A 13,288-nucleotide genomic window follows, 5' to 3' on the forward strand; every position below is an offset into this window, starting at 1 on the left:
TTCAGGTCGAAGATTCTGTTATGCAGTTATTTTGCTGTTTCATGTCGTTTTACTTTTCCTGATCAATCATGATCAGACTGACTATTAAGTAGCAGCCTAGGATCTTGACATTTATCGAGCAGCTTGTGCATAAGCGAATAATTCTGTTTCTGAATATAAGCATGATAGTCCAAAGAACAAAGCAAACGGTAGAATTGTACATAAATGATACGCTCCTCCATTGGTCGATGACCAAAGTCTTCCAAATACGGGTTGTAGTGCGAAGTGGAATAACCGCTTGGCCATTCAGTACCATTTTGTTCTTCCTGTTCATCCTTCTCCGAATCTTTTTCAGTCTTGATTTCCTTCATGAATTCCTCAATTTCGAGGTCAGCCTCAGCCGTGATGTCATCATGTTTCAGCTGTGATTGAAAATTGTCCACTAGCACCGCCATAAATAGATTGAGGAAGACAAAATATTCCACTAATGTGTACGATATTGCGAAAATAATGAAGTGCCAATAACTAGAATCGGATCGAGTGACGTCATCGTACATGTAGAACCAGCTGTCGAAGGTCAATAACTACAAAAATACATTCAAGACGGCTTATTAGTATAAATAAATATCCGATTGGGAATGCTCCATATCTTACCTGAAACAGTGTGGTAACTGCTCGGAAAAGGTCACCAAAGTAATATGGTGATGGCGCTGCATATAGCTGTCTTCCCATAACGGCAAACATGTACATGAAGAGGAGCATCAGAACTAATATAACGACCATTGAGGAAACTGACGAAAATACAGTATTGACGATGGTTTGTAAACTGTGTAGGAATGCGATTGTTCTGCAACATAAACGACGCTATTTTTAGTTTCCTTTAACACAAAAATAGCAGAGAACAGTACTGCATAATCTTTAACCAACATACCGTAGCATCCGCAGCGCTCGTAATGCTCTCATTGCTCGAAATACACGAAGGACCCTGGTTGCTTGTGTCGATGCTCCAAGAAAGAAAGGAAACAGGAAATCCAGCCACGACGTGAGCAAAATAAAAAAGTCTAACAGATTCCAACCGTTTTTGAAGTAGTTCCTTCCCAGTGCAATCAGCTTAACAATGGCTTCCACATGGTACACACCCAGAAAAAAGGAGTCGCAGACGGTGAAAAAATAGGAAAATCTGGCTGCATATTCAGGATATGTCAACAAAATCAGGACAATCATGTTGAACAAGATGGCCGCGATCACGATTCCGTTAAATATGGGGTTGTTTATCAACTAACGAAAGCACAACACACATATCCCACATGGTTTCTTTGTACGTATGATAAAAATTGTGGTATACAATATAAATTTCATTCTGTTAATTAATCGTAAGTACAGGTTCTCTGCATGTCTACATCAAATATAGACTGCTTTAAGTTTTGAATAAAGTACCGCTAAAACAGCATCAAAGAACTTCTCCTTTCGAGTTTTGTCCTGGAACAGTTCTTTGTCCAGTATTTCGCTTGAAGGAGTATCTGGGGGTTTTTCACACAGTCCAACGACACGCTCGTAAGCTGAAAGCTTCCTTCGACGGACTTCCATGCTGATGACAGCTTCTCTGTCCAATGTATTGAAGTCGAAAATAAAATATGCCACAAAAACGCGTTGTTGGAGAAACTTTATCATCAAAAATGTGAACCACTGCTCTTTTATTGTGCTCTAATTGCTTGACATTGAAGTCCCTATACTAAGCGGCCCCCAAGTAAACCCTTACTGAAACGCCCCTTACTGTATTCGCTTCTTACTGTATGTATGTGTGCAATAATAGTATTATGTACCGAATTATTACAATTATTATCCTTTTCAGTTTTTAGATTTTGTTCGTTGTGCCTTGTAGGTACGGTTATTGTACGCCTGTACGCACACGTTCCTGTAACGATACGGAGCCATGTAGAGCCTTACTATAATAACTAGGAAAAATGCACGGTGGCGTGTATTTGGCAGACCGGAACGCAGCATTTCCTTTAAGTACAGCATGTATAACACACTTTAATAATTTATTACAAACAAACGTTGTTACGAAACCCTTTGAAATGGGTTTCGTAACAACCTTCCGTAACGACCTTTCGTAACGGACAGAAATCAACGAAAGTATTACTCTTGAATATAGAGGACCTTCGCTACGCTCCGGACCTCCGGTCAATAAAATTTTTACGAGTACTGTATTATCTTAACAGTACCTAAGCGCATGCACACGTACACCGTTTGCCTGCAATGGACACGACGCGATGCAAATTACTATTACTAGGAAAAATGGACGTTGGCGTGCATTTGGCGGACCGAAGCGCAGCGTTTCATTAGTGTTCTGTTTAATACATTTTAATACTACGACTTAGCAACATAAGTATGCACTTCCATTTACTCTTTGGAAATGGCTTTCGTAACAACCTTTCGTAACGACCTTTCGTAACGGACAGAAATCAACGAAAGTATTAATCCTGAATATAGAGGACCTCCGCTACGCTCCGGTCGATTATTACTTTGCGATTACGCGATTATTAATTATTTCTACTACTATAATATTTCTAAACACAGTCTTCAAGTTATGCTACCGCCTATTCTAGAGAAGTTTACACATTAAATGTTGCCAATTATTGACGAGTGCAACTGCCGGCGGTTTACGAAAACAAAATTGAGTAAATTATGACATGAAAGCGCAACGTTGTCGGAAGTCGACTGCAGTTAAATATTAATGTTCGTAAACATAATTACCGAGAACAGAATTGACAGAAAGCCAACGTCAAATTTATTCGCTCATGAGTCTTTGTGGCTGCAGATAGGAAATTCTGCTTGCATGAATGCCAGGTCCATGTTTATAAAGACTTGTACACCGTGTACACGTTTAGCCGTTTAGGACAGTTGTAATCAACAAATTCAGTGTGTTGAGTTTGCTGCATGCGCAGTTAACAGTTTATTGCCAATTGAATCAATTAGACAATAGAGCAAGCTAGAAAACGATGAAAATGATCAATCGAAAGTTACTGAATTTCATAGGGGTCATTAATACCACTTTGCCGCTCGTGACCGGTAACAACTTTGTGGTAGTTGCTTCTCAAATATGTACGGCAGTGGGTGTTTGTACCCAGTGTATACCAGCCCAGTTATGTTATTAGATTCAATAATTATCTTTTATTTGATTGGTCAGCGATAACGCCGATGATGTTATAGGTAGTCTGTGGGCGGCCTGTGTTCCGAATTTCAAAATTCGGAACAAGTTACTAAATTATTAGAATGTGTCACACCGAGGGAAGTTCAAAGTTCCAAGCCGCACTTCAACAGTTGCAGGTGTAAATGCATAATATGTCAGCAATTTCTAATTTCGTCGGTTTCTACAACTGTATTGAATAAGAAACAGGACTCTTCTTAAAGAACAACAAATAAAACTGAGCCCATATTGTAACTGCTGCAACTCGCATATACTACTTATTTTAAACAATTTTCTGTCACTGGTAGCCGCTGATTGCTAGATGTTTTGCGTTGTGTGACTACGAGGCATGTATGTATCTAAAATACTCGTACTGAGGTAGTTTGTTAAGTAGGAGAGCTACTGCAATATTTCCCATGTTTGTATCATGTTTAAAGAAAATTAATGTGCCTATCACCGGGACCGATAAACATTGGTCGATGCGAATCGCGATGCCAGATCACAATACCGATAATTAGTAAGTACTTTCAATATTTTATACGAAAACAAAGGCAAGCTTACAATTCACAAAAGAAACATCACATCCTAATATTAACAAACAGCGGAAACGTGCGGCCGGATTACAGAGAACATTTGATCTAAGTTAGCCGAGGCCGGTGCCGTTCCCAGGATGGATGCCGCGTTTCCACGTAGAATTTCGATGCTGAACCTCTGGCGCAAAAACTCCGTTGCACGTTTCTCGCCTGTTTCCAGCCACATCATCTTACCCACTTCGCTAATCAGCCGGGAGGCTTCCGGTCCGAGTGGCCCCACTGCCTCCACGCCAACCGCTCGACATAGGTAAAGAAGCACTTAGTTCCGCTATGAAATAAATGACATTTAATGTTTCGTAAAGCAATACACACTGTGAGGACAAACAATTTTTATGCGTAAAAAATTTTACGGTATTCATGCATTTATGGTCAGTACAAGCACAAAAAGGTTTCGTTATAACTTAATTTTTTCATCCAAAGAATAAATTCGCATCCTTTCTGATACAGATACAGACCGCTAGAAACTAACCTAATCCTGGTGACAACACTTCAGTGGCCTGTTGGAAATGTGTCAGCGTTCCGGTAGATCCACGGGGTATATCTGGTAACCGACGTCGACGGTGTGGTAAATCGGGTAGGAGGCGGCGTGTAGTGCTCGCATCATCGCTGTCTGTAACGCCGGAAGCCATAATGCGATGTTGATGCGAAGATGAGTGTTGGCTATTTAAAGTGTCGGTGTGACGATATTCTTGGCGCGGATCAAAATCTATAAATGAGCTGGTACTGCTACTGATTGATTCCTGAAACTCAGTCTCAGTTAATTGTAATGAATTGCTGTCCCAATGTTCTCATTCGATGTCTTCTTCCTGGTGTGTTGGAACAGAATGATCGGAATGATTTTCTGTTACAAATGAAGCGGTTAAACAGTCCAGATTGCCGGTCACTATACTTTCCGCTTGGTCTGTAACTGAATTAGGCTCAGGTGTGGACTCTTCGGTTTCGTTAACGCTGTCGTGTTCTGGGATGCTGGCCAACAGAAGCGTGTCATATCGCGGAGGGGGAGTGGTGTTTTGATGGAGCAGTCGGCTACGGGGTAGAACTGTGGCATCTCTGCGGTCTCGGGAAGAGGTGCCATATGTGCTACGATGCTGTGAGATATTCCGGCCTGTTCCAGGGTTCATAAGCGATTCGGCTTCCGGTTCGGCCTCCCTTTGACATCCATATCTGCGCATTAGCCATGTAATACAACAGTATATGATCCCCAAAATGAGAAAGGCGACTAGGACTCCTAATAATACCGATAGAAATATCTCAGGGTTTACGATCCATTGTGCTAACCATTTAGCACAGTGGTCAACGCATTCGCCACATTTCGGATCGCGAGACCTCTCCTTAACCATAATTAAGTTAAATTAAACTCAGTTTCCAAATCTTGCGGTGGACAACCAAAAAAGAACCGTTGAATGTCTCGCTGCCCACTAAAAGCATTGACTAATAATTTATGCGGGAATATGCCAATTGTCACCGGCAACAAACGCATCTGCAGTGTGGAAATGCTGGCTATATATGGTGGCCTTCGCCTTCTCCTTCCGGCTTCTCCTTCGCCTTCTCCTATTGGTTGGTTTCCTTCTCCTTTGCCTTCGCCTTCTACCTTTTTCTCCTTTTCCCCGCCTTTCTCTCGCCTTGTATAGTTTTCAACCGTAATTTGTACGAGATATCGCAAAACAAGGCCACACAGTACAGACACAGATACATAACATTAAGTTGTTGATTCAAGAACCAATCGAAAAACATGCGTTGATCACTAATTACACACTAACCAAGACACATACCGAGATTCGTGCTTTTTGGAGAAAAACATTCATGGCTTTTTGTACAAAGTTAGAATAGTTTGCTTTGTGTACTAGTTATAATACCACAGAATAGAATAGAATAAGTTAGAATAGTTTGCTTTGTGTACTAGTTATAAACTTTTTGTACTAGTTATAATACCACAGTTTGCTTGAAAAATGACTTTCATCTTCGAGATAATAGGACGGACGTTAATACATAATCCCGATGATACACAAAAGTTTACCGACAGTAATAAAGAAAGCTGGAAGTGTGGCGCAATCGGCCTTGTCAGGTAGTGAATAAAGTATGGATACCGAGTAAAAATAATATCGCATGCCGTACTTTTTTTTCTACCTTCATCTTCCGCCGATATCAGCCTAGCCAGCCCAGCCAGTCCAGTGAAACTGCTAGCGCCCTTTGATCCTTTGATATCACTTTTCTGTGCAAGTAATTTTACCTTTTTCGTTTGACTTCATTCTGTACTTCTTGCATGAGGTCACATTTTACTTCTTCATATGACGTCTTTTCTGGTATGACTTCTTTTCTTAAGTTTTCTTATAAGAACATAAGAAAACATAAGAGAACATAAGAAAATCAAACACAAGAAATAATAAGAAACTATATAACAAAAAATGATAAGGAAAGCACAACAGGACAAAATAAAACATATAAAACACCAAAAAAGCTTAGAAACCCAAGAAAAAATACTAAAAAGGTAAAACACAGAGAAACCAGACCGATAAGACGTAAGGCTGTCGGTCCACAAAATAGAGAATTGACGTTCGACCGCCTTGGTGAGTGTGTAATTAATGCTTTTTGTTATTCGGTACGATTGGTTCCTGTTTCGTGAATTATCTATAAATTACGGTGGAAATAATCAGAAGGCAAGAACACAAAGGCGAAGGAGAAGGAAAAGGCGAAAAAGGTCGAAGACGAAAGGTCGAAGACGTCATACAGAGCCAGAAAGGCTCCATCTTACAGGAAATTCATCCTTATGTTTAATCACTTTATTACTACGTGACTTGCTGCTTCCCGTTTCAGTATTCCATACACCTGAACTTTTCCAGGAGTATTTGTCGATCATTAATTGCCCTTAACACGTAAACCCGCTTTTCCAGTTATCTTTGCTTTGCTACCCAGGACAGAGCTACCCGGATAACTTTTTTCTCTTGTAGTTAGCAAAAACTGCATTAGATTATAAGTAAACCGGATGCACGTACTCGTATGATTAAATTATTCATTGACTTTACGCCCTATCGCAAGAGATACCTACGTCTTACTGCACGTAGCGTCTTTAAGCGGATGACATTCCAGGCAGTCACTGATCACAAGAGCCTGCCAACCGAGATCACAAGAGCTTTGCCACCCGAGACCACAACGGGGATACAAAAAAGCGTGAAAGGGCGATACCAATAGCTTGTGTGCAATCGGATTGCTCAATGTACAGTACTTCAGGTAACGAGGCTGCATTTTTGGAAGCTACAGTAATTTGACGCCTGTAAGCTATTATGACGTGATTGTGCTCAAAAATTCAACAGAGTATAATTATCAGACGATATTAACAGCAAATTTTATGCGAGCACAAATCCACACCAAACTTTACTGTGTGCTAACGCAAGGAGTGTTAAAACAAACGCTCACGACGACAAATGTGTGAAAGTTATCGTGAAAACACAAAAAAAGTTAATGGTTAGTGTTCACCGTTGGGCATTGGTTAAAAGGGTGGTAAAGAAATCAACCGTGACTTACTGCCTTAATGCAATACAGGCTTTTCCGTAATTATGCTATTCCAAACGTGAAAGTTTCGCCAAAAGTTTTATCGAAACGTATGTATATACCACACACCGCACAAATATCAATTTTTTTAAAAAAGCAGTTACATACGTATATATATATTTCCCAGGCTTCTTTCGGTGAAATAAGTATTACGTTATTCATCCATAGAATCCGGGCAGCTCTAGCTCAATACGCCTTGATAGAATAAATCATTTTTTGCTTCCATTTGCGATCACAAGGGAAAAGCAAAATTGCTTAAACTCACAATGTTATGAAGAGTTAATGTTCACCAACAGAATATGCATTATCGCAAATTCAAACAATGATAAAATGATAAAAAATCGGTATTTCATCCCAACATTTGCCTAAATTTGCAATAAACCGGCAGGCTTTATTTCCATTCATGCACCGAACCGGCACGACAGACACGTATAGATACAGATATATGCAATTTTACAAAAAATTATTTTTAGTTAAGTTAGGCGTTGTATGACAGTTGGTCTCTAAAGCGAACTTCAAAGTGTACTGCGGTACATGTACAGTACAGTAAATACTAAATACATAACAATTGCTATAATTTCGGTATAAGTACTTAAATAAAACCCAACTCACAGCGACTGCAGTAGCCACTACCCAAGTGTGCAATTGTGCATCACAGACGTACTCATGAATGGCTCCGATAAATTAACGATTAATGGAACCGGTCATGAGTACTTATGTGATAAAATTTTAACAATAAAAACCAGTGACACAAACATATGCTGTCTGACTTAACAAGCTAAAGCTACTACTAGACGAGAAGCCCCAATTATTTGTCAACAAAAATAAGAGTTGATCCAAAGCAGACAAGTACCGGGTGGCACAACAAAATGGCGGTCTCCGCTTTTCTTTGTTTCCCGAGAACTAGTTGCCGCACTGTAACTTGTTTAACTGTCAATAAACCTCTTCGACTTCTTGAGCGTCAACTACAGATAGTGTTTTGCAGTCCGGGCGGGTAATTTAAAAATGTCTACGCCACTCAACAAAGGAAGCCTAAATAAGTTTTTAGATAACAAATGTTTCTTTATCATTCTAGAGTTTTTCGCTGTGCGCGTCACTGCTGATTACCTCGTTGAAAACAAGTTGAAAAATGTAATCATTCTGATCATATGACATATATATCTTATATCTCCCTTTTTAATCACGGTAAAGTCCACGCAGGGCAAAGCGCGAAGTACTACAATTAGCAACGGACAACGGTGCCATCGCTAATGAGGTGAAATTTCGGCTTCCTTTGTGCCATTTCGGTAGAACCGCGTGCTCGCCTATACCATACGCATCTACGGAAAAAATGCTATCCTCGTTCAGATTTTGAAATGTATACGGTGATCAGCTCAAGTTTTCACGCCCATGCAGAGGAACCAATTGTGCCAAATACAGTTTCCTTTTACACATAACATGTTTGTTTATAAAAATAAGAATAGACTACTAAAGCACAGTGAGGTGATCTTTGCCGCAGTTCATCCGCTCATATTCATACAATAGCGCGCATGACTACTGTAAGCTGTACTTCGACGCAGTATGACGGGACTTTGCACAGAGACTATAATTCTTCAAGTATCAACTTTAAGTTCTTGTACTATTCTGATATCAGGTGAGCTTTACTGACCATGGTAAGTTTACTTGTTAGACGTAATACTTGCTTATTGTTACTTACTGTATCATATCATGTGTACAGAAAAATGCATTTTTATCGCTGTTATTAGTCAAATTCCCAAGCTAGATTACTTGGATCATTTAGTGTGTTACCTGCAAATGCTTTTAAAATAATAAACATTATGCGCCATGTCGCAAGTTGTTTATTGAAACTGTGACAAAGTATTGTTAAATAAAATTTTTTTATTGTACTGACTTATACAATATACAAAAATTCGTTGTAATGATACGAAACAAAGCGTGTATGTAACCTTGGGCCAACAAAGTACTTGGTCCAAAGATCGTGCAATCTTCAAGTTTCCCTTCGGCCTTATTACAGGGGTGCTACACCAAGTTGGGGCAGTTTTTTCAAAAAATTACTACATGTCTGCCGTCATTAAATAAATAAATAAATATTTTTTACTTGACTGCCGAAGGTATTAGGCATCTTTTGAACCAGAGGCCTCTACATTTATAACATGCTTCAACTCGCAGTGAGGGGAAAACTAAAGTAGACCAGCTAAAAAATACCGCTAAACCCGTATGGAGTGCCAGCTTTCCCCACCCCCATTAATTTTTTAAAAATTCTGTTGAGGTCGTAGTCCTAAGGTGATAAACCACAGTTGTTTATCACCCAGTTCTCTGGTAGGAGGTGCTTGACAACGGTCGATTTCAGTCAAGCTAACCTTTGCAGTGATTCCGCAAGCACTATCAATGTGAAGTGATGACCTTATTTGCGAGCTTGCCGTGCAGCCGCAGAATGCCAGAGAAAGTCGTTTCTGATGAAATCTCGTTCCCAAAGCACTAAGCGTCAGCTTCACGTTTACAATCCATATAGGAAGCCGAAAACACTCGGCCATAACAAACATCAACAGCCACCATGACTTTCTGTTGCTACTGCTTTGTTGATTTTCTTTTCCGCTCTTCTGGCGCTCCCATCTTCCCGCCTGTGAGGCAAGTATTTCGCGGCATAATAAAATCAACTAACAGGACCTATAATTTATTCATGAAAATTATTAGTTTTCGGTTCTCTCAATTTATGCGCTAGGCAACCACAATTTTCGGTAGGCCAGTTTTAACATACAAGTCTATGGGACATACCCCTTGTTGCAGCGCTAAGTCAACCACTGAACGCGAAAGATTTTTGTCCTGGCCCGTGACAAATATCTTTTGGGTCACTCAACAGTTTACAGAAAAGTTCGCGCAAAAATATCGATTGGTGAATTTGTTAGAAGGGCAGATGTAAACAGCCCAAAAAGGACTGCTACCTCTTCCCCTAAATCAACGCTCGGCCCGCTACTGACAGCTCAAATGGCGCCGGTTTTAGTTTTTCTGGATTCGCAGTAAAAAGTGGCATGGGAAAAGTCCAAATACAAAAACGAAACAGCGTACAGAAATTTTTGGCAGGTGTTTTACAAAAGTGCCCAACTTGGCGTAGCACCCCTGTATTTTATAAGAATTGGTTATATGAATACTAAACTTCTCTTGCAGGTTTTTGGCCTCTCCCGTTAGACCGCGGAAATCTCAGCTTCTTCTATCCATCCAATTTTACTGCTTTAAAGTGTTCTAAAAACCTCGCGGTCTGGCGGGTGAGCTGAGGCCAGTCATTGTTTGCTATCTTCACAATATCTGATTTGCGATAAGCAACCGGACTAGTACACATGCCCGAAAATCGCGAGCACAAGTCATAGAAAGTAATTAAAAAGCAATTAAGACTGTGCTTACTAGGAACGGTCATGGACTTATGGTCACAGAGAGACGGGCCCGACTACCAAAAGTGACAATCGCTAGGCCGCAAGTGCACAGGCACATGCGAGAGGTAAAACGATGGATGAATCACAGGAGAAGGGAAAATTTGGTCTGCCCTGTATCTGCCCGTGGCCGGTCCATCGCACGTACAGTTTTTCGCAAGGCGAAAGAGGCAAGCATCCCTTTCAGACGCATGACGCAGTGCCTCCGAGTCATGGTATCTATAGCATGGGTACTGGCCGCTTGCTTATCGCAAATTCCAAAATACTAAGCCCAGTGGTCACTCAAAAGCTTGTTACCATGGATGCCATAGGGCCAACATGGCTGGTCTGTCGCCAGGGGCACATTATACTGCGCTCAAACAACAAGAAAAGCGTTGGCTTCGCCTCTGCGTTTCTTGTGTCCCACGAGCTGGGTGATCACCCCGGCCGCTGCATTTGCTAGAGTAGCTTAATAATTTGGCAGTTTCAATAGAATGAACAGAAACCTAGCCGGCGAGCAAAAAACAAAACAAGCTCTAGATGTAAAAGGTCAACAACGCAGTACGCTCGTCGCGAACAACCATCCTGAGTAGTTGTCTGGCTGGCTTTGCCATTCTAACTTTTCGAAAAACTGAATCACATGCTAAACAATATACTTCACATGAAATACAAAGTTTTTAAAATCGTCGTAAGCCAATATTCATCCGTGCTCAGCTTGTAATATGTCGGATTATGTCAAAGATGTATTTTATAATTCATCTGCTAGGCAAACCACTTCCATCCTGCTTTAAACAAATTTAACTAATTGAAGAAAATTTATCCTGGATGTATGCCATATCTGCATGCACTATGGAAGTATGCAGTTTTTAAAAATTACCCATTTCCAAAATTAATACTTTTTATGGTGTTGTTGTTATCTCTCTAGTATTTATGGCATACAGGTATTTCACAACAAAAATTTTTCTTGGATCTCAAAGGCGGAGAAACAACTTTTTTGCCTGACTTACGTGTATAGTTGTATGGTAATTCCAGAATATCTATATTATCATTTCGAGTAACCACCGACATCTTCCTGCAGATCTTCCTGCTTCCTAGTAGCTGGAGTTACTAGGCCTTCAACTGGAAAATAACTTTCCGTGCATTCTTGCACACAGCTTATTTCATAATTATATGAACCAATCATTTAAACAACGCTTATAGTTCAAAACATTTTAATCTAGTTCAACCTCAGTTGTGAGACGAATATCGTATGTATCTTTATATATATATATATTCATACAAGCTTACCGACCAAAGCGTATTTATGCGCCGTTTTTATAGACTCGTCAACGCGTGGTCAGTTTAAGTCCAGCTTGGTCTTGAAATTTTCCATATTTTCCATAGGTGTGCCAATAGATTTTTGTTTGTTTTTATTAACCAGTGGTCAAAAGATGGTTTCATCAGGTCTTAAGTATAGGAAACGTAAAGAGCACTCGAAGAAGTATTCACTGCACAGCAATAAAAAGTGCTTTAAAACATAATGACTGTAACCACGGAGACTACAGCGGATGCATAAATACTTGCTCTTTAGGTAAAATTATATATTATTACGTCATGCAAAAGTCCATACGTATTTCAGAGCGTCAAAACGTCAAAAATTCAAAACGTATGAACGTCAGAACGTAACACCGTCAGAACGTCATAAAGTAAGAACATCGGAACGTCAGAACATTAGAACGTTAGAACGTCAGAACGTCAGAACGTCAGAACGTTAGAACGTCAGAACGTCATAAAGTAAGAACATCAGAACGTTAGAACGTCAGAACTTCAGATCGTCAAAACGTCATAAAGTAAGAACGTTAGAACGTAAAAACGTCAAAACGTTAGAACGTTGAACGTCAGAACATCAGAAATTCAGAACGTGAAAAATTAAAATTGTCAGAACGTCAGAAATTCCGAACGTCAGCCTTTATATATTTATAATGACCTTTGCAAAACAAAGCCAATACTATCCAGTACTTAAGTGCCGAGCGCGGATGCGCGAGGCTACCTTGTATGTACTTTCGTATTACTGCACTGGCCGGCAAGTCCATCTGGCCCGCGCCCCGCGATATGTTGTGTTCTATCGAAATGACAAGCGCGCTACGCCTCACATACCATCGGCTCGCCTGATGGCCCCTTAGCTAATTCACAAGCTGGTCATTATCAATTTCAGTTTTCGTAGTGCGTATAACAGCATCCCAGCAAGCGAACTGCGATACGAGTACTGTATGTATTTTTGTATAAAGAAGGCGTCTTTTATCCTGCCGTAAAAGGACTGTAACTTTTCCAGCATCTAGATCTGCGTATCCGGAACATCTTCATCATGCGGACTCACGTGCAAGCTGTGCACTATCGTGGTGGCCATTGGGCCACTAACGTGTCTGTGCTACGCGCACTCATACTTATTTTGCGAAGTTTCTCTACTTTACATAGCAACGGTACCACCACAGAACTGACAGAAGCACATTTTTTCAAAGCTCGGAAAGATTGTTTACAAGGAATGTCTGATTTGCTTGTTATCAGTACATACAGCAAATGTTATCATTTGTATA

The 13,288-nt window shown here is 40.3% G+C and overlaps 1 protein-coding gene and 1 long non-coding RNA gene across 3 annotated transcripts; both read right to left on the reverse strand.

Annotated features, from left to right (window-relative positions):
- Nucleotides 1–39: 39 nt before the first annotated feature.
- On the reverse strand, nucleotides 40–1,845 carry LOC129590237 (cation channel sperm-associated protein 1-like). The gene is made up of 4 exons (XM_055485359.1): nucleotides 1,417–1,845; nucleotides 911–1,257; nucleotides 634–826; nucleotides 40–563 (listed from the first exon to the last, which is right to left on the reverse strand). Exons 1-4 carry the CDS (start codon nucleotides 1,648–1,650, stop codon nucleotides 63–65), a joined length of 1,275 nt encoding a protein of 424 aa, XP_055341334.1. The 5' UTR covers nucleotides 1,651–1,845; the 3' UTR covers nucleotides 40–62.
- Nucleotides 1,846–3,702: 1,857 nt separating this feature from the next.
- Nucleotides 3,703–12,223, reverse strand: LOC129590227 (uncharacterized). Of its 2 annotated transcripts, XR_008690724.1 has the most exons (4): nucleotides 12,003–12,223; nucleotides 11,723–11,834; nucleotides 4,232–4,926; nucleotides 3,703–4,030 (listed from the first exon to the last, which is right to left on the reverse strand). It is a non-coding gene; the product is annotated as an uncharacterized LOC129590227 (long non-coding RNA). The 2 variants fall into 2 exon arrangements; XR_008690723.1 differs by lacking the exon at nucleotides 12,003–12,223 and having other exon boundaries at nucleotides 11,723–11,953.
- Nucleotides 12,224–13,288: the final 1,065 nt, after the last annotated feature.

Source organism: Paramacrobiotus metropolitanus, unplaced genomic scaffold (genome assembly GCF_019649055.1).
Source record: "Paramacrobiotus metropolitanus isolate TYO unplaced genomic scaffold, Prichtersi_v1.0 Parri_scaffold0000039, whole genome shotgun sequence".
Classification (NCBI taxonomy): Eukaryota; Metazoa; Tardigrada; class Eutardigrada; order Parachela; family Macrobiotidae; genus Paramacrobiotus; species Paramacrobiotus metropolitanus.

Excerpts from the sequence above, each read along its gene's own strand:
- LOC129590237 (XM_055485359.1), bottom strand. The coding sequence starts at position 1,650 with ATGATAAAGTTTCTCCAACAACGCGTTTTTGTGGCATATTTTATTTTC. Across the intron at positions 1,258-1,416 it reads TCTTTGATGCTGTTTTAGCG|TTGATAAACAACCCCATATT; the intron begins GTACTTTATTCA and ends TGCTTTCGTTAG. Across the intron at positions 827-910 it reads CGAGCGCTGCGGATGCTACG|AACAATCGCATTCCTACACA; the intron begins GTATGTTGGTTA and ends TTTATGTTGCAG.